Here is a 26,165-nt window from a genome sequence, read left to right as displayed (position 1 = left end):
GATGCAAAGGTTATATATTGTATTTCTTGAGAGGCATTGCATGATGGCACTGCCTGAAGGCAGCAAAGCAAACCTGCTTGAGGCAGCGCTGGGGGTCTGTTATAGTGCTCAGGGAGCAGTCTCATCCGTGCTGTTTGTAAGGAATTGTCCCGGTAGTGAATCTTCTTCAAAACTTCCCCTGATTCTGTGTCAGAAAGACCTAGCTGGCTCACTCTGAAAGAAGGCTCAGGATCCAAGCGGTGTGTGGAAAACCATAGTAGATCACAGATCTGGAACAAGCAAAGTAGCAAAGTCATTCTTTTAACTGCAACTCCATTGGTTAGACTGTCTTTTCTTTAAAACATATTTATTTTGGCTTTGGTATCATTGAAGTTATATTTATTTGTGTGTGTTTATATACAAATGTTTGTATAAAGAGATATTTAAGGATCTTTTGCTTTTAAACTATTGCTAAGATCTAATATGTAGAATTGTTGCAGAAGTAAGTCTTCAGTATAGAAAGCTCATGTGTCTTTCAGAATTCCCTTTAAAGGTGCGAATATTCATAACATGACTTCCAGTCATTCCTACGTGATTTTCTCACTCTGGTGAAGTGCTTCCATCCAGTCAACAACAGTCTCAGACTAGAGAGTGAGGAACTCCTTCACTTCAATTATTCTCCCAGACTCTTATCCAGCCTTGGTCCTACTCTCAGAAGACTCACTGTTGAAGTTACTAGACATTAGCTTTACTTCTGCTCTGGATTTATAGTAATGATTGTCAGTACAACATAGAAAGAGTATAATTGTCTTAAAAGATACTAACATGTAAAAGCAGAGTTAGGAGAGACAGTAAGAGGTATTCTTCCTCTCTTACCCTCCCCTCATCTCAAACACCAGCCAGTGCAAAGCATGCTCTTGTGTTATATGACATGTCCATGACTGCCCAGTCCTCTACATCCTTTGATGGTCCTCAGCATCATCATTATCCTCTTTTCCTTTTGTTAGAAAATATCTGGCAATCTCCCCTCTGCTCCTAAAGTGATGAATTATAATAAAATTTAAAGTGGAAGTGTTAATTATGTGCATTTGAATAAGGTCATTCTTTTCAGTATATTAATTTTCTTTATAAGGAACTTGCTAAATATTTTATATTTATTATTTCTGCACCTTCATCTAATTGCAGAATTATAGGAACTTCAGAGAACAATGATGATGATAATGAGATCAGTAAGAGATTATAAGGACTGAAGTTCTCATGTGGAGGAACAATGAAATATTCAGTGAAAATCACTACAATTTGAGGAAATGTGGGGAGAGAACATAGAAACCCTTAGCCCACTGCCCTTTTTCTCTAGGCAGACCACCCTCCCTCAGTTGATAGTTTTAAAATGAAGAGTAAAGAGCTATCTAAATTACAGATTGGTTTGAAAGAACAGTATTCAACTTGCTTTGTGCAGAGGATTGGACTAGATGACCTCCAGAGGTCCCTTCCAACCTAAACTATTATATGATTCTATGATTCTATTGAAATGCTAACTCCAAACAGCAAAAATTTGGATTCTTTAGTAAGTGCTTTTGTCAGTGTCTCTTCTTGAGGCTAGTTTCTACAGCTTTGTTCAGCTTGATAACACCTTTCATACTCCTTTTGTAATTGCATTAAACTTGCATGCCATTCTTGTGTAATACCTACATTAATCTGTATAGTGCCAAATAAGAATCCACGAGAAATCTATATTTATAAATTCCAATTTATTAAGCCCTTTTCCAGTGTTCCAATATTCAAGAATAGTCCTGTGTGAAATAACCTAAATCCACCACTGCGTTCCTTACTTTAAAAAGTACCTGACACCAAATTATTCTGCAAGAGCTTTGCTTCTATGTCAGGTAAAAAGAAGGAGTATGTGAGGGAGGCACCTTTTCCATCAACTTGTACAGAGCCCGCTCAGCCCTGGGAAAGCCTAGGATAATGGATAGTCCTTGTAGCCTGCCTGGAAGGTATAATATTTAAGAACGAATAAATACTGGACCTTGACACACAAGCATTTCAGCAGGAAACTTAGTAAAAAAAGTAGCTCACAACTCATGGTGCTATTTGATGGTCTGTAGTAGCATCAAAGAACTATTGAGAATCTGTAGAGTGCTTAGTAAAGTAGCGCTGTAAGATAGCGATGGATTTGTCTTCCACTTTCGATCATGGCCATATATATATCGCTTTTTTTTTCATCTTTGCCGATTCCTGGATTATTCAAATATGAAATTACGAGCAACTCTCAGAATGTTCATTACTCATTTGTTTTATTTTTACATAAATTTGATAGAACTATTTGTGGACTTAGTAATATTTAAGCAATATGTAGTGATGAGGTGCTTAAATAAAATCCAATTTAGTGTTCATTAATTATGAGAGACTTAGTCCATATTTGTTGTGAATTGATGCAGGTTGAATTGACCTTAGTGATGGTATATTGATTTATACTAGCTAGAAGTTTAACCTGGGATTATCTGTGTGTTTTGGTATAATTGTTTATGTGCATTATTTAAATTTATTTAAATTGAATGGTTACTGTGTATTTTATGACTGGGTACAAAATTGTAGAATCACGGAATCATGGAATTGAGTTTGGAAGGGACCTCTGGAGATCGTCTAGTTCAACCCCCTACTCGAAGCAAGGTCATCTACAGAAGGTTGCTCAAGGCTGTGTTTTGGATGGGTTTTGGATGTCTCCGAGGATGAAGGCTCTGCAAATTCTCTGGCTATATCCTTGCACTGGGGAGCCCAGACCTGGACACGGAACTCCAGATGTTTTTCAACAGTCATGACTAGAGGGGAAGAATCCTAAGGAGAGATCCATGCATTTCTGCTGCTGTCACAGAGAGGGCTCTTCCTCCTTGCCTTCTTGGCTAGTCCTTCCCAAAAAGCCTGTATTCATTCATTACCTGATTGAAAAAGATGTGAAGTTATGCAGGGAGAAAATTAGAAGAACCAAAGCCCACCTAGGACTTAATCTGGCTACTGCTGTAACAGACAATAAAAAATCTTTCTAAAAATACATTACCAATAAAAGGAGGGCTAAGGAGAATCACCATTCCTTATTGGATGTGGGGGGAAACATAATGACACAGGATGAGGAAAAGGCTGAGGTACTTAATGCCTTCTTTGCCTCAGTCTTTAATAGTAAGACCAGTTGTTCTCCAGGTACCCAGCCCCCTGAGCTGGAAGACAGGGGTGGAGAGCAGAATGAAGCCCCCATAATCCAAGGGGAAATGGTTAGTGACCTGCTAGACCACTTAGACACACACAAGTCTGTGGGGCTGGATGGATCCGCCTGAGGGTACTGAGCTAGCTGGTGGAAGTGCTCACCAAGCCACTTTCAATCCTTTATCAGCAGTCCTGGCTAATTGGGGAGGTCCTTGTTGACTGGAGGTTAGCAAATGTGATGCCCATCTACAAGAAGGGCTGGAAGGAGGATCCAGACCATTAGAGGCCTGTCAGCCTGACCTCGGTACTGGAGAAGGTTATGGAACAGATCATCCTGACTGGCCATCACATGGCATGACAACCAGGCAATCAGGCCCAGTCATCATGGGTTTACGAAAGGCAGGTCCTACTTGACTAACCTGACCTCCTATCATAAGGGGACCCGCTCAGTGGATGAGGTAAAGGCTGCGGGTGTTGTCTACCTAGACTTTAGTAAAGCCTTCGACACTCTTCACCACAGCATTCTTGTGGAGAAACTGGATGCTCATGGCTTGGATGGGTGTACTCTCTCTTTGCTGGGTAAAAAACCGGCTGGATGGTTGGACCCAAAGAGTTACGACAAACAGAGTTAAATCCAGAGAGCTGTGGTGAATGGAATTAAATCCAGTTGGCAGCCAGTCACAAGCGGTGTTCCCCAGGGTTCAGTATTGGGGACAGTCTTTTAATATCTTTATCAATGGTTGGGGTGAAGGGACTGAGTGTACCCTCAATAAGTTTGCAGGTGACACCAAATTGGGCGGGAGTTTTGATCTACTCGAGGGTACGAAGGCTCTGCAGAAGGATCTGGATAGCCTGGATCGATGGGCCGAGGTCAGTTGTATGAGATTCAACAAGGCCAAGTGCCGGGTCCTGCGCTTGGTTCACAACAACCCCATGCCACACTATAGGCTTGGGGAAGAGTAGCTGGAAAGCTGCCCAGCGAAGGACCTGGTAGTGCTGGTTGACAGCCGGCTGAGTATGAGCCAGCAGCGTGCCCAGGGCAACAGCATCCTGGCTTGTATCAGCAACAGTGTGGCCAGCAGAACTAGGGAAGTGATCATGCCCCTGTCCTCAGCACTGGTGAGGCCACACCTTGAATCCTGTGTTATTTGTTGGGCCCCTCAAAACAAGAAGGACACTGAAGTGCTGGAGTGTGTCCAGAGGATGGCAATGAAGCTGGTGAAGGGTTTAGAGCACAAGTCTTACAAGGAGTGGCTGAGGGAATTGGGGTTTTTTAGCCTGGAGAAAAGGAGGCCGAGAGGAAACCTTATCGCTCTCTACAACTACCTGACAGAAGGTTGTAGTGAGGTGGGTGTTGGTCTCTTCTCCCAAGTTACTAGTGATAGGACAAGAGGAAATGGCCTCAGATGGCACCCTTTATTGGTTTAGATTGGATGTTAGGAAAAATTTCTTCACCCAAAGGGTTTTCAAGCACGGGGACACCCTGCTCAGAGAAGTGGTTGGGTGACCATCCCTGAAGGTATTTAAAAGTTCTGTAGATGCAGTGCTTAGGGACAGGGTTTAGTGGTGGACTTGGCAGTGTTAGGTTTATGTTTGGACTTGATGATCTGAAAGGCCTTTTAAGACCTAAACATTTCTATTGTTGTGTGATTCTGTGCTGCTGACAGGTATCTCCTGTCCACATCACTCCACATCCGTTGCTTGCCAGCCCATAGAATCATAGAATCATAGAATCATAGAATCATTAAGCTTGGAAAAGACTCTAGGATCATCAGTTCCAACCTGTTACCCAATGCTACCATGCTTCCTAAACCAGGCCCTGAAGTGCCACGTCTACGTGTCTTTTAAATACCTCCAGGGATGAAAACTCTACCGCCTCTCTGGGCAGCCTGTTCCAATACCTGACCACTCCTTTAGTGAAGAAATTTTTCCTAATATCCAATCCTCTACTTTCTCATTTGTTGGTGGGTTTTCACTTCCCTCCTTCTTACTCAGAATTAATTCCTCACCAGTTTTGCCTCAGCCTATTGGAAAAGACACATTTGCTCTGTGTGGTCAGATGGATTCTGTCTCTTGTTAGCAGTCCTCCATTCTCAGAGAGGGTCCTATGGATGTAAAATCAAGATATCTCTTGTCAATTCCAGTTGTGCAACCAATTTTTGACCCAGGGGATCCATCCACTCCTCCTCGGCTTCTTCCTCCTTACTGTCAGGGTTGAGGAGAGAGCCACCTGGGCCCATTTCTCTCTATTTTTTAAATTTAATATGAGTATTTAATAAAGAGCAATTTGCCCGTACGATGCCAACTTGTATTTCCATCTGACAAGTAAGTAGCTGCTGTAAGCATGTTACAAATTTCCATGTAAAACTAACTTGTAGTTAGATCTATGCAGTAAAAAAAGGGTTCCTTTTTTTTTTTTTCTTCTTTAATAATAGGACTTTGCTTCATAGAGGGACATAGATTCTTTTGTCGGGGAGGAACACTTCAAGCAATAATTGTTTTCTCCTGGGCAAAACTTTCTTATGAATCTTTAATCAATTTCCTTGTTAGAGCAGCTTTGTACGTAGAGGATTCTAATGAAGGTAAACACTGCTTTTGGTAAGCATCTAAGAACTTTAGCTGAGAAGCAAAGTATTAACATCAAAATTCTTGAGAGGTGTTTTGTGTGTTGCACATACCGCCCGACTTCTGATTTAAAGACCATTTTGTTTTCTGTGTGGTTGCATGTACACAATACCTAAGGAAGGGAATTAATGGACAAACCCAGGACTCTTCAGTATTTGATTATGAAGGAGAAAGATGCCCTGGTATACAGTCAGGGAGAGCAATGATGCAGCAACATACTGATGTTTTCTTCCAGCCAAGAACAAGTAGTATGTTCCTTTTTATTTTTCCTCCTGCCATTATTTCAGGTGCTGAGGCCTGGATTTGGAAAGATGTTGAGCCTTGTCCTTTTTTTAAGCCTGAAATTCAGATATGTAATAATGCTGTTGTCTGAGTGTAAACTGTGATTCTGGAGCAAAATTGCTTTACTTTTGAAAGATTCTCTATCAGTTATTGCTGCTGGTTGGCCATGGTCTCTAGTATGTTTATAATTCAATGACACTGGGATCTCAAACTCTAAGGTATTCTTAGTAGGTATATGTAGTATCTTTGACTTCTGCCATACACAAACCAAGTCCGGCTCTGTTTCACTTTATTTGAACTGTGGTGAGACCTGAGATAAACTGGGGAGTCAGGAAGTGCTGGTGCTGTATGCCCATATAGGTGATGCAGTAGAATAAGTAGAGTTTGGAGAACTCATTGAAAAACAAGGTCAGTAGCTGCTTTGAAAATAAGTATCATTCTTGGGTTGCAAATGAAATGTGAATATCAGGCAAGATTGATCTTTCTATAATGGTTGTGTTTTGTTGGTGCTATCTCTTCTCAACTGATAGATTCCCACCCCCCATACTCTCAGTGACATTTTAGTGGAGACTTAGGAAAAGATTCTTATCCTGTTGATGTTAAATTGTATCATTCCTTGATAATTTTTAAAGTTGGAGGCTTTCCTTCTTTTGAGCAGTCTATGCCTGAAAGAAAAAAAGAAATGCCATTCAAAATGCATATATATATATGTGTGTGTGTACATACGTATAAAGGAATAAATGGGAATGGAACAGGAAAAATGTGAAAGCGTATTATTTATTTACTTCTCTCCGTCTGTGGCTTGTCTACTGTCAGGATAAATCCCCATTCCTGTGGTGATGTTGCTTACAGCTGGAACCTTCTAGAAAACTTTGATTAACAGGGCACTGATAGAATTTTCCTTGAGTCATGGCACATACTGAGTGAAGATATAAAAGAAGGTATCAATCCTGTGTGCCCTCGGAGCAGTTAGCACAGTTCCAAGGCAGAACTAATTTGTGCTGTCAACTTACTGGCTATTTTCTCTCTTACAGATAGGACTATTTGCTTGTAACTAGTTGAGGAGTGAATTTGGTAGTATTTGGAAACTCTGCTGTAATCTGTTCCTTTAAAGTGGCTTTACAGAACTTCTGAAGTGGATGCTGAGTCTAAATTTACTCCAAATCCCTCTTTAAAGTCACGATGCCGTAGGATTTAGAAGTCTGATTCGGGGGGAAGATCTCCAGTCCAAGAAAACTCAGAGTTTGGGAGCAAAGGGAGCCTTAGATTTGTTTCTGTAGCATGTTCTTCTTTGTGGGAGAAGAAGAGGCTGATGAGGGAGGAGATGGCATTTTCCTTGAAATGCTATTTCTGTTCTAATAGCTTGAGAAGTGGAATATATTAACAAAGGGATATTTATTTAAATAAAGATGTACCATTTCATTCTATCATCTTTTATTTCATAATGTTGGGTTTATTCCACACCCTGCCTTTATGGTACCAAACCGAATGCCAATGTGATTAGTGTTGTGTTACATACTTTAATATATGTGCTGCTCATACTCATTGAGAGCTGCTTCATACTTAGCAGGGAAGATGATCCTTGATTTAGAACAAAGCAACCACTCTGACAGGGTAGTGTAGTTAATGGGAGCATTTGACCATATGTGAAGGTAACAAAAGTCATTCCATTCACTGTTGCCATGTGGTAAGAAGGTTATGAGAAAGTCTTTGTAATGAGAAACCCAATTTATTTTAACTCCTACTGTGACCCTTCACACAGGCATTGTCCAAGCTAGTTGCCTTTTATAGCACCATTAGCAGTAATCAAGCATGAGCTGGCCTAAGGTTGCTTTATTAAAGTCTGTTGATCTGTACATGTGCAGGAGGTTTTATAAATCTTGAACAGGGTGTATTTAGAACTATAGAGATTCTGACTTAATGACAGCAAGACATACATGCACGATGTACATACAGGTAACTTTTGTGGATATTACTTATTTAATCACATTTCTAAAATATAACTATATGATACTCTTGGAGCACATCCACTACATTAAAAATTGAAGACCAAGGTAGAAGAATATCTTGAAATGCATGCACCTTCTCTGGATCTGTGGCACAGGCAGAAAATCTGATTGTGTCTGGAGGAGTGAAGCTAAGGCCATGTTTCAAACTGCAAACCCCTTACCAGAAACTCTAATTTTTATCTCCCTTGCTTTGAGATAAACCCAATACAGGTGGCTAACGTTGCAGATGTTCAGTGTGGCTCAGGCAGTGTATCTGAAAATACTAACATTGGGCAACAGATTAAGAGGAGCCACTGGCTGTTTTTTTGGTTGCAGTATCACACCTAGGTCCTGTGCTTAAATTGGCCAGTTACTTCCTTAGCTTTTTTCTTTTTTCCCCAACATATTTCATGCTATGTATTTCTGACTACAGGTGTTTAGTTAGCACAGTTGTTAAGACCGAAAGCTATGGGAAGGAACACTACATGGATTTGTGTAAATAAAGTGAACCATCTTATAGTGTTTGTTATTACTGAAAAGGTGAATATAGCTAGCAGTGTCACATCCGAAGTAGCTTCATTTTCAGCCTCTACCATGAAACTGCTTTGCATGTCCTTTTAGGCAGGTGACAGTCTGATTCAGTAGGACTATGGCTTGAGGAGCCGCGGATGCTGTGGCTTAAGTCTGAAAGGCAATGGCAAGCTTATCTGGCAGAAATGTCCACAGTGCTCTCCTGTTCTGTACTCAGCCCTTGCTCCAGGGAGTGTCAGTCACTTTCCTTTCATGATAGGTATCAGTCTGGCACCTGTTGATTTGAAAGGAAAACCAAGTCAAAGAACTGCAGTATCTTCTTTTGATTTATTTGACAATGGTACGCTAGGTAAAATTCTTTACAAGAAAAACCAATAATATATCATTGAGTCCAACGCTTCTCCTTTAAGCTAAACATCTTCATTACCATTCATGGGACTTCTATATGATTGCTTGTGTAGGGTTTGCACATGATGCATTGTCTAGTTTGGAAAAAAATGTTCAGCAGGTGTGATGATTTTATACATTGAAAATGAATATTTGAGACTCAAGGGAAGCTATTCACGACTTCGGAGAGGTGGGAAGACAGTAGAAACTTCCTTTAAAATAGTTCATGTCCCTTTCCTCTTTTAAAGCACCTTTATAAGAAGTATCTCAACATTTTCTAGCGTGATCCATCACAAGCTGACTTGTCTGTCTAGGGTTTTCCCAAACGTCTTCCTGGTGAGATAAAAGATGTGCATGAATGTGCAGAATGATTTGGCTGTTTTGTCTGAACGATGACAATTTGCAGAAAGCTGAATTTGCCACATTCCTAGCTTTCCTTTGTAGCTGAATTGGTTGTTTGGTGTTGCTCCTTATACTTTCTCAGGGTACTTAGGTACTTTACATTCATGGAGCAAAAAAGCTGGATTTTATCCTCCATGTTGACCTATTCAGAAACTTAGTATGCATGGGTATTTTAAAAAAATATATAGGAAAAAAAGAATTATTTCTTAGAGATGCAGCGTCAGGATTAATTAATCCACTATCAGCACTATAACCCCAAGCTTCGGAGTGTGGGTGTCATTATCCCAAAAACTGGTATCAGTGTACTTGTAACAGCATGATTTCAGAAACATGTAGTGTTGACTCTTACTTCGCTACCTGTAGGTTTTACAGGTATCATTGACAGGAGCAGTATGTATCCAATGCATGTTGCGTTACAGGATGTTGCTACTGGAGAATAACCATGTTTGAGAGTTTGTTTTTTGAAAGATTCATTTTTACACGCACAGATTGATGTCAGTGGTGCACACCATGATGTTACAGGAAAAAAAAAAAAAACTCCTACTTAAAGTAAGTGATTATATGCTCTTTGCAATATACACACATATAGCAAGTATAGAACACGTAAGCCAGGGGAATTATCTCTGTTTTTCAAGTAGGCATGTAAAGAACTCTCTTCAGAATAGTTGTACAAGATATGTGATGTAAGGAACAGAAATGAAATGTAATCGTTATCCAAATACAGTGAATAAAGATAAGAGTTCTCCACAATTTATCTACCAAATGTGTGTGTCTCTCTAACACAGTGACTCTAATACCACAGTAGTTAATATTAAAAGTCTGTCCACATATTTTGTGCAAAACCTCTGTGGTGAGGCATTCATTGCATTGAAGAGCTGACACAATGGAATGCTTTTTGTGCTGGCTCTGGACAAATTGTAGTCCATTTTATCAGTTCCAAGGTCAGGAGTACTATCATGGCTCTTAAACCGTAGTGTAGTAAAGCGGGCTCTATTGAACGTTTGAGGAACAGCTGTAAGTTTGCCTGATTACTCCAGCCAGGTATCTCCAGCAGCAGAGTTCTTTGTCTGAACCCATTTCTCTTGTTTATAATTCTCATTTTTGCTGTAATTTGATTTCAGAATTGACTTTGCAGTATACATGGAGTTGTAGAGCTCAGACGTATTTTCAAGGCACACAGTAGCCATTGTTAATATGTCAGTGTAGAAATGCTTTAACTGCTGATTTCAGCTCTAGTACTAGTTTAAGCACAAGCCAAAGGGCACTGTTATTAAACACCTTTTACTACCATAATCTGTGTTTCTTGCCCTATCATTCTTGTAGACCAATTATTTTTTCTAAATTAGAAAACGTAACGCCCTTTTACACAAAGCTTGAACTATATATGCATGGACTGATACCTCCCTTTCCTTCTCCAACTTCTCTAGTCAACACTAGCCTTTCCTCCCTTTTTCAAAAAAAATCAAAAGATGAGAAACATTATCTTTATGCCCTGAATGCTTGCACTGGTGTGGGAATATTCATTTTCCTGTGAATAAAAATAATCAGATTATTTTGCAATCTTGGCCTCTGTGAAATGCAGAATAATAATTTAAACACATTAAGATTCTACTTTTTTTCCTCATGAAAACATGGAAACAGTGGTACTCTCCAGAATGCTCTCCTTTTCTCATAGCCTACTGTCTAAAGCTCCTGATATCCCCTTTTATGCCTAAGGAAACTTCCTTGCCAGTTTTACTCTTTCTCCTCTCCCCTTTTGTATAGCAGTTCATCAGCATTACTTTTTGATTACCAAAGTGGGTCATTTTAATAACATCCCTCTGCCCCCAACCTTTACCTTTAATTTTTCAGTTCACCCTATCGAGTTCATGACCACCTGCAGCCAGCTCATTGATTCATTGGTGTGACTTTTGCTCTTTGGGAGCAGGGAAAGAAATACAGCTGGCTTTCTCTTATCTGCCCAGGGGCACCACCACACATAGGCATCAAAGAACGTAGAGCTTCTGCAGAGTAAAAGGGTGGTGAAAAAACAAATAAAGGTAATATCTCTTTGTAAGATTAGCTCTGTGTGTGTTTAGCTGATATGATGTGTTTTATTGACTTACTGTCTTAGTGTGACTTCTAAAACTTGCTTTATTATTAAGTAGTCATAGATAATGTCGAAATGGGTACTGCTTGGTAATTGTGGTAACCCTGTTTTTAACCTTGTTCTTTTAACTCTTTAGGAACACTGGTGTTGTCTACCTTTCTGTAATGAGATAAGCTGTTAAAACATTTTTTCCTTTCCTTTTCAGGGAGTAGTATGTGGGAGGCTGTGGATTATTTGCTTCCGACATAGCAACAGCACTGGGTTGGGAATCTGCACTCTTGAGAGAATGCTGGGAATCTGCAGAGGGCGACGGAAATTCCTGGCTGCCTCTCTGACCGTCCTTTTCGTCCCAGCCATTACGTGGATTTATCTGTTTGCTGGGAGTTTTGAAGGTAGGAGGGGAATATGATTGGGGGTGGGGTGTTGAATGATTTCTATCAGGGCAGACAAATGCAGATAAATCCTCATTGATTTTATTTAAATAAATCTGGTTTGGCTTGCATAGAAATAGTTCCCAAGTTGCAGATTTCAACCACAGGCCTCCCTTACCATGTGCTCACTGCTGAGGACGAGGTAATTGCTGGCCCCAGTTATTTGATTTTCCTCTCGTCTTTGAACTTTTAAAAAGTGCCACAAAAAAACCCACCCTACTCATTTATTATCCATGTTTTCTAATTTTTAAAAGTTGATCTATTCTACACTCCTTAAGATTTTACTTTTAGTTAAAATTAATGTCTTATTTCAGATCTGCCCTTAATATTATTTAAAAGTGTTTTAAAAGGCATCTGTATGTGTTCCGGGCATGTGGATGACATGGGCCACTGACTCTGATTTTGGGACATGAAGCAGGAAGTGTATCTAGCTACCGGAGCATGGAGGGCCTACAGTACAAGTCAGAGAAATGTGTATCAGGCATGGTTCTTTGCATAGTGGGCTCTGCTAGGTAATGATCACTCAGCAGCAGGCTTTCTCTTGTCCTGTGGTCCAGTGAGCAGCAGCACACTGGACCAGAGAACACATAGTGGTACCTAGTTTGTGGAATGTCAGGCAGTGGTGGGACTCTCTTCTATGGGGCATAAATGTAGCAGCAAAGAATTCTGTGAAATGCTTTATGGGCTCCTGATTTAGTTATATAAATGCCTCCATGGCCCAAACCTGCAAACACATGAGGGTCTTTTCTTGCTTTTGTGTGAAGATTATTAGTTCTGGCCACTGCCTCTATGCTTATTGTGCTAGAAAGCTGAACACAGAAAATCAATGGATTCCTATATAAAATCTCTTTATATAAAATCAGTTTGAATCCATAACCCTCTGTGTAGTGGTGGGTTGTTATAGCTGGAATATCTTCCTGTCCTCTTCTTTCTTCAGGTGGAGATCCTCAAGTTTGTAGGTACATTGACTTGCAGCTATATAACTAGCACTTTTTGTAATCAGGTTTGGATTAATCACTACTTTGCCTTTTAAACTGTCTCTCTGATGAACTTTTTTTCTGGCCTTAAAGGAGTTCAGCAGTGGTACTTCAGTTAGGTGAGGTTAGAAGATGCTGGATCTCTTTTTTTTTTTAAAAAAATTTTTTTTTTTGGTATGTTTGAGATAGAGCATTTTATATTTGGCCATAGGTGTGTTATTTTGGCAAGAGTAAAAAAAGCTGTTCGGCCTTTGTAGTTATCTTAGCACAAGGAAAGGTATTTCAGCCTTTTAAAAACAGTTGAAACACTAGTTTACAGTCTGATAATTTTAAAAAGGCATTGTTTGAAATGTCAGGCTTCTTTCATGTAACCTTGGCTGATGAATTTGTGCTGTGTTTCAAAACAAAGTTGGATTCCAAGTTAAATTACAGGTAAGAACATGTAAAGATTTTTGGTGTGTATTACATACATTTTTGAATTAGTTACATGCCAAGTACAAATATTTGCTTATGCGAATTTATTTGGTTACTTAAAATTCTGCTTTAATGGGCAGTAACTCTATGAGCTCATTCTAGAATGAAACACTTCTGGGATTCATGTTGATTCGGAAATATAAGGGGTACTGACTGCATACTTGAAAACTAATGATCTGGCAGGCAGAACAGTACTGATTTTGTTTGATTTTTAAAAGCTGAGCAAATGCAGGCCTCACCTTTTTGCTTTCAGAATAATATTATACTGCCTTGTCATAATGACTATTTTAATTGTGTCCACAGTTGATAATGGCATGCTGCTTTAAATTTTTGTTTGTGTAGAATCCTTTGTTTTTACAGTGAGCTCAATACGGATCTTGAAATTTGCTGCTACATAGTATTTGAAGTGATTTAAAGCTCTCAGTGTGAATTAATCTTAAATGCAAACCAGGGAGCAAAGCCTATTACCTATTAAGAAGCCTTGCACTGGAAAACGACTGGAAATTATATAAAGTTAGTCACTCTTTCTGTTATTTTTCTGTATCTGTTTTCTTTTTCTTTTCATTTTTGGATGGGGTGTGATTTAATCTTTTTTCCTTAAAAACTAATGTCAGTTAAAATATTTATTTAACCAAACAATAGCTAGCTTTTTCCTTAATTTGTAGGTATTACAGGCAGAGAGCTAAAGACATTTTGTCATTTTATCTGACTTCTTGTTTTGTACTCCACTATGGTTCACACAATTAACTTATGTTTTAAGCTCCCTGTGTACGCTTGAGTAAAATATGTCCCACAACAGCATTGTGCCTTGATTTGAAATCAGCAGCAGTGAAGAGTCCTGTCTGTCTTCCAGCACTAGTTTTTTTTTTTTTGTTAATCACAGGGAGTGCTAGAAGTTTTCTTTTCAGTTCATCTCATTTTAGATTCAAATAAATGGTTCTTGTTATACTTTTCTTCACTGAGTTAAAAAAATTGTCAGTACCTGGTATCTTCATAGACTCAATTATTCAGGGTAGAAGGGACCTCAGGAGTTCTCTGATTAAACTCCTGCTCAGATCAGGGTGGGCTTTGGGGTCAGGCAAGATTTCTTAGGCCTTTATCAGTCATGTCTTGAAAACTTCCAAGGGTAGGCTCCACATGGCCTCACGGGGCAATTTGTGCCACTGCTTGACTCTTCTCAGGTAGAAGAGTTTCTCCTTATATCTAGTTTGAACCTCCCTTTCTTCAATTTATGTCTGATGTCATTCATCCCCTCAGAATGTATTGCTGTGAAGCGCCTGGCTCCATCTTCTTGCAACTTGCTTGTAGGTACCGGGGGGCTCCTGGTAAGTCCCACAGAGCCTTCTCTTCTCCAGGCTGAACAAGCCCAGGGCAAGCACTTCAGCCCCATATAGAACTTGATAGCCCTACACTGAACTTCATCGATGGCTTTCTTATATTTGGGACCCCAAACTGGATACAGTGTTCCAGATGTGGTCTAATAAGTGCCAAGTAAACAGGAATGGTCGCTTGCCACAGTCTGTTTGCTATGTTCCTGTTGATACAGCCCAGAGTGCCATGAGCCTTCATCGCTGTCCAGGCATGCTGCTGGCTCATGTTTATTGTTGTGTCCACTAGGACTACAGGTCCTTCCCAGCAGGACTAGTCCACGGACTGTGCCATTATGAGAGGGTTAGTTCTTCCCAGGTACAGGGCTTTGCTTTGTTCATTCCTCCAGCCTGTCTAGGCTCCCCTGGGTGGCATCCTTGCCTGTGAGTGTATTGACTGCAACCCCCAGGCTTGGTGTAATTTGCAATCTTGATGATTTCTGATTTCTCCTTTGAGTCATTGACAAAAATATTGAAAAGGACTGGTCGCAGAATAGTTGCTGAGGAACTCCGCGTGTTCCACTTCGAGCCCAACATTCCAGCTAGTTTTTCACCCATCCAGTAGTCCACCCATATAGACTGTAAAGTATCAACTTGAATACAAGGATACTGTGGAAGACCATATTGAAAGCTGTGCTAAATTCAAGGGAGATTGCATCTACTGGTCATCTTTTATTCACGGATCCAGTCATTTCATCACACAAGGCAGTCAGGTTGGTCAAGCATGATTTACCCTTGCTGAATCCATGCTAGTTATTCCCCTGTCAGGCCCGGATATGTTTCCCTTTGAAGGTACTTACATAAAGTAGTCAAATAACTTCTCAGTTTTTTTTTTTCACTAAGCTAAAAAAGTTGAGCTAGCTGAATTGTCAGAGCAGAAATTGTTGTGCTCTTTTTTTTTTAAATTCTTTTGCAGTTTTGTGTTTGTTTATATGTTTCAGGGCTCCAGAACCACGTATCTCTTTTGGTACTTATATCTGCAGTGCTGTGTCCTAAAATTATGTGTTCTTGATGTAATTCGGAATTACATTACTCATCCAGGTGTTCATATCTAAGAACTTATTTATTTGCCACAGCATGGCAGTGGCAAATTACATTTACAAATTACATTTAGAAACCCTTTATAAGGTCTTTGTTAGTGAATCTGTGATATAAAATGCACCCTAATGTAATCAGTTCCCATGTTCTGCTTTTGAAATAGTTTGCAATTCTATAGGACAGAATTTTGTTTCATTTTGGGTTTTGTTTCTCTTGTCAGAAAGTACTTTGCAGCCTGCTACTTCACAGCTGTCACTCAGACACTGCCAGTAAGACCCTTCCGTTGGAATATTCATTGGAGGTGGCATTACTCAAGCTGTGACAGCAACAGCTACTAAAAGCCTCATTAATCATGTATAAATGTCTATTAAGGTTATGAACTGGAATATTAAAGAGGATTTTGAATATTGTATAGCCTTTGAACGTACCCGGTTACTGTTGTTGTTTTTAATAATGCACAAGGACAGCATAATTTCAGTTATCAGTTACTTTGAATGAAAAAGCTAATTGTTCCAACATTCTTAAATTACATTCAAAAGGTAAGGTAATAGAGTAGGAAGGTGGAATGCATTTAAAACAGGGAAGAGGGAAATAATCAAATAGTATATGATGAATTTTCATTAGAAAGCAAATAGCAATTTCACTAACCAACAGTAGCTCCAGAAATAGCGTCATTTTCCAAGCTATATGCAGCAGTTTCTTATCCCCCTTACGGAATCACAGAATCACAGAATGGCAGGGGTTGGAAGGGACCTCTGGAGATCACCTTGTCCAACCCCCTGCTTGAGCAGGGACACCTAGAGCAGGGGGCACAGGAACGCATCCAGGCAGGAAGGTCATGTAAAATGGAGGCTTGGAACTGTAATTTGACACACACTCTCTAGATTACCGATTCTTCAAAAATGTGTCCACTATGGCTATGTGGCCTCAGCAGATTCACAGTCACCTCTGTTTTGACAGTATGAAAATACACTTGAGTTACCCATTACTGCACGGTGAATCCACTTGAGGTTGAAAGCCACAAAGTATATGTGCAGGGCTCCTGTGTAGAACATATTTCATAGGAAAGGAAGAGTCAGTAATGTAACCTTAAGATGAAAACTGTAGAAGTTGTGTGAGATCATGTAGGGAGTCAGTGAGAGAGCGAGAAGTTGACTCTGTTTTTAGTTAACTGCCAGGGTACATTTTAAAACCAGACCCTCCCTTCTTTTCTGGGACTTGCTTTCCTCAACTGTCCTCTTTTCACTCCAGTGTTGGGCGACTATCATTTTCTGGCAGTACGTTTTAGTCCAAGTAATCTGTAGAGACATGATTGAAGCGAGTTGGGCAAACACCTCATAAAATACAATAAAGTGAAATGAAGGAAGGCTGCAAATATTCATCTCAGTATTTAAATGGATTCACTTTGATGCTGTTCACACTCTTTTTGTGTATGCTTTCCATAAATATTCTAGTGAATATGTTAATTGGGAAGACTGTCTACAGAAACAATGAATATCCAGTTTTAATATTCATGAGAAGCAGATTTTGAAATCATATTTGTGAATACTTGAATCAGAAAACTGATTCTGGGAGTTCAGCTTTATCCAGTTAAGTGCCAAAAGTTTATCACATGATCCATGTGCGTGATGAAGAGTGCCTGAATTTTTAATGCTTGCAATGAGTTGCTCAGAGGAAGAGGCAAACAAATAATTAATTGCTAAAATATATATCAGACACTTGCAACTGATGAACAAACATCAGAAAATAATCCTTTCACAGACAATGTAATCAGAAAGGGGCAAAATCTGAAATTGCTTTTTTCATTACAATTCGTTCAGTTTGCCTGAATTTTATCTGCTGTGTGTCTCAACAGGATTAAACAAGAAAACTTAATCCAGTGTCCATTTAAAGTAGAAGTTTCAACCTCTGTATAGATGCTGTCTTTTTAATAACGTTCTGAGAAAAGAGGTCCTGAAAGAGCGCCCCTGCATGTAAGGATGTTACTGTGATGGGTGCCTGAACAGGTTTACAGGAGATGTGTTTTAGTTAAGATTGGCTTCATAGCAACCCCTTCATAAAAGCCGCTTCTGTGTACATTTCCATTCTAGAGTAAATGGTGGTGGATTACTCCCCTCTTGTTTTTTCAGGAAATAGGCTGAGAACTGTCACTTAAGTGCCTCTATCTCAGCTGCAATCAAGATGCTTTCTCAAGTATGTCCGCAGTTTTTACTTGGGGACGCTACAAGAATAAAATCAGCCATGATAGTAAAGACCTCAGACTTATGACAAGTTTTGTTGCTTTATCCTGGAAAACTTGTCTTTCTGTGAAACCCTTGTGGTTTGGATACACAGAGTACTGATGGAGTTTGGTTCAAGTGTGTTGTTGACCAGAAGGTCCCGGCAGTGGAAGCCGAGTCTGGTTCTCTACTCATCATCTTTAGGTTGCAAGTCAGTATCCCCACAATTAGATTTTGTTTTACAGAGGTGAGAACCCTTATCTGTCCATCATCTAAGAAAATAAAATTAACAAATGAACATGAAAAAATAGAAGAGTTTTACTCCCCATTAGTAAAGAAACAGTCTGCTTGTGAGCAGTGACTAGAAATTTGAAGTAGTTTCTGTGGCAAAATGAGAATCACCTTAGATAAAGAATGTAAGCCAAAATACAACATGGTCATGAGAAGCTTTTGAGGGTCAAACTGCGGAGTTAGTGTGGACCATGGCTTTTTTTTTTTTTTTATTCTCAAGCACTCTTTCAATTAGATTAAATACGATCCTGCAGTACAATTTTATCCTTAACTAATAAGGTCCACTGAATAGCTCAACACCTCAATACTGAGGTCAGTGCTGTTTCTTCTTCAGTTTGCCAGAGGTCACGTCCTTAAAACAATATATTACCGTCTCAGGAAATGCTATGAATCTTGCAACAGCCCCCTCTTTTGTCAGTGTGTTGTGCCAAATGAAAGCAAGTACGTATTGCTCTTTGAATTCCAGTACAGGACACACATGTTCTATTTTGACACTCATTTTTTTAAGTACATGCTTATTCTTTCATAAAAGTATAGTAGGCTGTAGGCTTACCTTTCCTCTCTATACATCTCTTTATTGGATGGAATTTTTGGTGTTTCTAAACATACGTCTACCAGTTTTGTCTTGGCTTTCCTTTTCTAGTCAGCTTTTAGTTTGTAATTTCTGGTGGAAACATAAAAATCAGAATGAAAGGAATTCTTCGAGCAGGAATAAGTTGCCAGCTTCTTCGGAGCAGCAGCTTACCCTCAGTATAATCTGTGGGATTTCTCAAGGTTTTTGTTTCATCTTTGCGTTCCTCATTCTTTGAACAAACTTTTGGGCAAAATGCAGTCTATAAAAGTTGAGTTACACAAAGGTGAACAAATTCCTTCCAAGAGCAAGGGACACCTGGATGTCTAAATTGTGCTGAAGCTGCATGGAGGACTAGCAGTAGGAGAGCTATTTCCTGATGATTCCTCCTTCTCTGTTTCAAAGATAGGTACTTGCTAACTTCATAGATAAAAAATGTTTTTCTGCAGAAAATGCTCAGATGTCTTGGTTTTTTGTTTTGTTTTGTTTTTAAAAAGCCAAACCCCTAAGAAGTAATGCTTGGCTTTTTGAAATAAACTGTGTAGTTTAAAAGTGCACCAGACCTTCTTTGAGTGCTGCAACTAATGTAGCCTGACTTGCTGTTGATTGATGTCATGCAGCTGATTGATGTTGAAGATGCTTTTCCCTCAATTAGGGCATTTATAAAATCTAGCTCCCACATGGGTCTCCTGGTATCTAAATAAATCTTGAGCTCATGCTGCAGTGTATTTCTCAGTGGTAAAACATATACCATCTCTCATCTCTCTCTCTGTGTTCCTTGCAATTGAAGAAGCTTCTTTACTGACTTTTTCTGACTTCTTTCCCTCTAACAATGTAATTTGAAATTAGCCAATGAGCTTTGAGGGCAAACAGTCAAGCAGGTCAACAAATGTACACGTACAGGATGAAAAAAATACCTGAAATATAAAAGTTTCTAAAGGATTGAACTGAAAATGTAACATTTTTATTCTGGTGACTGTTTCAGTTAGCTCAGAACAATTGGCTTACGCTGTTTGATTTTTGTGGAGTTTTTGTGTTTAAAATTTGTGTGGTTTTTTTTCAGATCAAGAAAAAGTATGAAATCAAATTCTTTCATGTTAGACATCAAATTGCATTTGTGGTGTCTTCAAGTACTTTTTAAACTTATATTTTGAATATTTATTTAAATGCATGTAATACCAGAAGGGGAAGGAGTCAAGTTAAAAATAAATTCAAACAAGTACTTCACACATCATGTATGGTCATTCTTATGTTCTGCAGATAATGCTCTGGCATAGTTTAGGAAAAGCAACTGAGTGTGAAGGTTAATACCCCGATTTTGGATTGATGTGTTTTAGGTATGCTTAGCTTAAGAATACCAGTATCTTCAACACATCTCTTTATTCCCTCTTTACCCTTTTCAAACGTTCTTCAGTCATGACAACCACTGAATTGTTCAGCTGAGTAGTTATTTCCCTCACTTGATGTTTTATCTCTCTTGCGCTGCTTTGCCTTCTGCAATTCTTGTTGAGAGACTTGACTCTAAGAGATTTTTTTAAATGTTTCTAGATATCCTTGGAGGATTGAGTGAAATGCACAGCTGACTTCAAAAACATGGGCTGACAGCAGTCATCTTGGTACACTCAACTTTGTAGATACCAACAATAGGAGGAAAAGTTGTGGACCAAGAGAATTATGTTTTTAGCCTGAGATTCTCTTTGAATTTAACAATGTTCGAGCCATTAGAACTATGCTGCTGTAATAATTTTTCTTTATAATTCTGTTTAGCTTTTGAATTGCTAAATGACAGAGTTTGCAGAGATCAGTAATCGGGGGAGGGAGAACTAAAAGTAGTGAAGTTAAAATCACAAAAAATGTTGGATTCATCACATTTTCCTAAGTTAAATTCACAATCCATACAGAATGTGATTCTGTTTGGTACATTTACTGAAAAAAAACCCTAAAGATAACAAGTTATGGGCCTATTTAAAATATTTTATTGTCTAAATACAGTGTTTCATAATGAGATACTTTTCCAGTGAGCTTGTAATAACAGGTCTGTACCTATTCTCAAGAAGAAATGTATGATGTGCGCTCTGCATCCTGATGCCTGAACTCCTGTAGATGCCCAATGAAATCACCATCACCAATGTATACTTCAGATACCTCGAGTAGTTTACAAGATTGGATTTAACACATTAAGGTAATGGGTTGAAAAACTCCAAATGTGTATCTACAAAATAAACTGAAGATGTGACTGTCGTACAGTCAGACCCACTTGTGTTGGCTGTAACTGAGTGAGCACAGATACTGTTAGGGGTAGAGATAGGGTAGTATGAGAAGCAGAAGCAGCCTGGTCATCTTGTACACTGTTTTTCTAGGCTGTGAAACCTTGGCGCCTACATCTTCAAAGTGATTATTGTTCTTCCTAAGTGGATTAAAACCAGTGCGTCTATGACTGTTGGTGCTACAACAGCATCTTCGTTTGGCTCTCTAGAGATGGGATGGAGGTTGTCATGGCTTAGCTTAATATCAAAGAATGTTGCATAGCATTTGTGTAGTATCTAGAAGATTATTTCTGGAGCTGAAATAAAGCCATAGCTAATAAAATATAAAAATTCTTATATGCTGGAAAGGGCTTGAAGAAATTGCTGGAATAAAAAGCATAAAAGAGCTATCTGTTTATTATGTGATTAAGTAGAGTAAAAAAAAATATCCAAAAGTATTTGCGTTCCTCCCCACCATTTCTTCCTTTCCTGTTTTTCCTATTTTGTCATTCATCTTTCCTTCCTCACGTGTCAGTACATCTCTTCTAGAGAAGTTGCAGCAGTCTTTTATTTGTGTTTCAAAATGGAATTGGCAGACAAATCTGTAGATTCTCCAAAACAATCGCAGAGAACAGTTAGTGAAGTTTTGTTAGCTTGCGAAGATTTGTAGATTTTTACAGTCAGAGGGAGTGTTAACAATCAGTGTCTCTAATATCTTGCATAGTGCAGGCTGTATTATGCTGTAGAGCTGATAAAACAACACTGGCTGGTAATTCCTGCATCTGACCCATGCCTTCTAGTTATAACAAAACTTTCCTTCTAGCCAGATTTCTTAATTTTAAAGGTGGTGGAGGATTCTAGCACATATTTGAATAAATTATTCCACCTTGTTCAAAAATACCTGCTTTAATCCTTGTCCAGATTTTTCTGGCTGCAAGGTAGGAAGTGAAAGATGAGAAGTAGATGAGGGAAAAATAATGAAAAAGGGATCATTTTAACAGTTTGTTTTGTGTAAAATAAGTGATCATGACTATGAGATACTGCAGTACATAAAGTGCACTGCAAGAAATATCACCTTGAGAACTGAGAACGCTACAGTTACCACAACATATAGGTGTTTAAAAAAAAAAAAAAGATAAATTTCTGGGATAATTACTAACGTTATCATACCTAATAGAAAGTAGTTAACAGGATGATCAGCTGCCATCCCAAGCCAGAAAAATTAATTTCCCGAGCAGATTCTTTGTTTTGGGCTCCAGGACACCGTACCTTTTCAGCTGTGAAAAATAGCCCTTCAGAAAGGATCAAATCAAACGTTGTTTCAGCTGCAAGTTAAGACAGTTTATTAAATTTAGGAAACAAGATTTATTTGAGCACTAATTTGGCAACCAATTATTCATGAGATCGAGGCTTATAAACTTATATTTTATCAATCTTGTAATCTCGATTCTCCAAAGAAAACATAAAAACACTGTACAGTGTTTACAAATTACCTTTACAGCAGTAAGAAATGGAAGATTTCTCTTTCATTTTTTTCATAGCATTAAGGCATTCAGTTTTCCAGAATGGTATGGAACTAATACCACAGCTTTAATATTTCAAAATCAGTAAATTTCCTGTCTATCATTGGATTTGATTTAACCTGACTCAGTGATTTTGCTTGTTAACTTTATCAGGAATAATGTTTTCAGACAAATGAGTGCTATAAAAGTCTGCTTTTTATCCTCTACTAATCAAACTATTATAATATGTATCTCAAGTGATCTACGCTGACTTTAACAGAGGCTTCTTTTGGTTTGAAAACATAATACACACAGAATGTTTTCTAGGAGTATTAACTGTAATGAATTTAGTTATTTCACCTCTTGCTTCAGTGCCTTACAAGCCCAAGGGTTTAAGGAAAAATGTCAATAGAGAGGTTACATTTTGTAGAATATTATAGGAACCAACTACAAAAATCTGTCTGCACAGCTACACGTAATTATTAGTTTCCAAGGAACTCCAACTAACTCTCTTTAAAGCTTTGCCAATATACACAGAGCTAAGTAAATCTGAAAATAACAATTATCTAACATGTTTGAATTGGGTGAAGGTATTAGTTGCTTTTTCACGTACACCTGAATGGAGATGTGATGAATTAAGTAGTCTTCCTGTAGAATGCAAATACCTTTAACCAGACGATTGAAATCTACTATTGATATCCTTTAAATAGTACAATTTTGTTTGCCCAAGAGCTGCCTCATAGTAACCTGACTTCAGAGATGCTGATGGTGACATTCAGCTTCCTTCTGAGTGTCTGGCTTTAGGAGATTTAAGAGCAAAATATACCTCAGTTATTTCTGGGTGTTTCCCCTCTCTCCAATGTTATACGTTCTCACATGCCCCCTTTCTCTTTAGCTACCATACTTGCACCTCAGTGATTTGGTATTACTAGCAAAGATTAAGCAGTCTCAGCTCATCAGAGAAGAGATATTAATCATCATCAGGCCCAATGAGAAGTTTAATTTTCTGCTTCTCTTTTTTCACTAAGCTCTGGCAGCTGTCACTCGCACCAATGTCTGCGGGACATTTAATAATCTGCGTCTGAAGATGCATTTCAGTGGTTTCTCTCCTTTTATTTCCTCTGTCAATCTCAGTGAGTTTCATCATTGCAGGCTTTAACTGAGGACCACTGTCAGGAGAAAATTCTTCCTTGAACAGAGCTACTTCAGGGACTCATGGTTGTTATTGTATTCAGGAGGAAGATGGGTTAAATTAGGACATTGAAAGCTATAGGAATTGTTTTGCTATGTGACTCACTACCTGTTCCCTTCAAAAATATTATCTCTTCCCTGTCTCCAGCTCCTCTTTTTACTCATTTATTTATTTGTGCCTTAGAAGTATGGTTAGGTTTGTGGTGCAATACAGATGTGGAGCACACTGAATCAGGATGACAAGGAAGAATCCGCATAGAAAACTTCATAAATTACACCAGTGCAATTATACTGGCCTATGCCATTGTTGTGGATAGTATTATTGCAGTGTAAGAATGGCTTTTGCCAGCTCAGTTAAACAGCTTCCAAATTGGCATATGTACCAATAAAAGCAGTCATGCGGGATTCTACGCCAGTTGACATAGCAATACCTGTTTAAAATGGCATGTCATCTTAGACTCGCACAAGCTTATCTTATAGAGAGGCCCTAAACGTAACAAAATTATTTGCTGAGATAATGCTACTACTGTCACCTGTTAAGTACAATAAGACAGTGAAGTACTGTCTGTATAGGTTTTAAAGTGCAATTTACGCGTCCCACCTATTTGGGTATTTGCTTTATCAGCTTCTGAGTAGCTTTAAAAGCAGAAGCTCTCCATTAGGAGCGCCACGTTACAGTTTTGTAAATCAAGAAGAACAGATCAGACTAAGACAAAGCAACACAGGGAATTCAAAAGCAAAATGGTTAGTCTTCTGTATGTGTCAGATAGACCTCATTTATTAGATAGTGGATTTGTTGGTTGAACAGCGATGTAACTGATTAATTTGTACAGCACATGCTCTGAAGGCACTTAAGTAAAATTTTAAGCAGTTTGCAATTGTGAATGATATTGTGCTTGCTTTACTGGTTTTGGATGCCTGATTGCGAGTTAGTGTTTCTCCTGTTTAAAAATTAGGCCCCTTCAAATTTGAAGAGGCTCAAGTTGAGCACCTGAGAACTTTAACCCAGAATCAGTCATTACTTTTTAAAATCTCTGCAGAAAAGTCAGCTCCCCAGCCCGACCCTTTGCTGTGCTAGGGGGATTGATTTATTCCCTCTTGCCAGGAAGACTCCTGTATCACTACATTTTTTTTAGCTTCCAAAAAGGCCTCTGTCTACACTGTTCACTTGGGATAAGCCTTGTAACTGCAGCAGGCCTCTAAGTTTTCTAGCCATGGAACCTTACTGAGCTTTATTTTAAATGGCCTTTTAAAAAAAGCTTTTTTGCTATCGATAGCCACTTTTCCATCTTGGGGACTGAAAACACAATAGGCCAGTAAATCAAGACAAAATGACATCAGCTTAGAAAAAATTGCTATTGCCCATTGCAACTGCTAACACTAAAGCAAGGCAAGAACCCCCCTCCCCCAACAGATCTACAACAATTAGTACTGTTTTTCTTTTAATTGACATGATTTATTTTGCAGGTTGACTCAAGGAAGCCAGTTCTAGAATAATATTGTCCATATGAAACAAAGCATAATAGTATTTTTTCTGGGAAAAAAATGTTTAGAGCATACTGGACGGCAATCTAGGAACATATCTGGTGTACAGAGGAGGATGACAGATCTCATTTCCTTTTTTTTTTTTTTAAGCGTAAGGTATTGCCCTTGGAAACAAATTGTTTGGGAAAACATTTGCATCATTGAACAGACTTAAATTTTTAATAACTAAATGATTATTTATCGTATATATCCAGCAGTAAATTACGAGGAATAGGAATATATTATATTCTATTATTTTGATACCGCTTAGAAATATTGTACTAAGGTCTTGGTGTTTTTGTTATAGTTTGGCTGCACAGAAGTTATGGAAGAATCTGAGCCATTTCTCAACAGGGGAAGTTTTTGTGCTAATTAGAATTTGGTTGTACAAAAGTAACATACTTGATTTAGGAGCTGTGGTGGAATAGAGACTGCTCAGAGGCAGACAGGAAATGGAAAGCTTCTACCTGTGGAAAGATTATCCATGGTAATTTTAAGTGGTGCTTGTTGGAAGAACCAGGTTTTCAGCGAGTGAGAGTAGGAATTGCAAAAAGAACTGGTGGAGGTTGGGAGCTGTGTTTTTAGTGGGTCTCACAGAAGAGATGTTCTAATCGTGTGGTGAAACCTGAGGACATGAGGGTTTAACTAGGGATGGAGGAGCTAATGAATGAGAGTTAGGAAAAAAAACATGCTCAGGTGTTACTGTCACTTGTCATACGCAGTTTCTTGGTAGGAAGCTGGAGTACTGAGAGCTGGTGTTTTTTTAATAATCCGAATGGGGAGAGAAGACAAAGAAAAAGATGTGCATGCATTGCAAGTAGTGGGATGTAGTAAAAAAGCCGATTCATAT

At 38.8% G+C, this 26,165-nt stretch overlaps 1 protein-coding gene across 2 annotated transcripts in view; it reads left to right on the top strand.

Moving 5' to 3' along the window:
• The window catches only part of LARGE1 (LARGE xylosyl- and glucuronyltransferase 1), a 291,443-nt gene that overhangs the window by 75,157 nt on the left and 190,121 nt on the right, over positions 1-26,165 (top strand). Inside the window, exon 3 of one of the 2 annotated variants that reach the window (XM_075075860.1) lies at positions 11,690-11,876. In XM_075075860.1, coding sequence (XP_074931961.1) covers positions 11,771-11,876 — 106 coding nt within the window. In that variant the 5' untranslated portion in view covers positions 11,690-11,770. Of the gene's footprint in view, positions 1-11,689; positions 11,877-26,165 lie in introns of those variants that run through there. The other variant, XM_075075870.1, reaches the window with a different exon arrangement.

The sequence above is a fragment of the Phalacrocorax aristotelis genome, chromosome 1, assembly GCF_949628215.1.
Source record: "Phalacrocorax aristotelis chromosome 1, bGulAri2.1, whole genome shotgun sequence".
Lineage (NCBI taxonomy): Eukaryota > Metazoa > Chordata > Aves > Suliformes > Phalacrocoracidae > Phalacrocorax > Phalacrocorax aristotelis.
The sequence above is the reverse complement of the archived record's forward strand: the minus strand, read 5'-3'. Positions and strand labels throughout refer to the sequence as shown.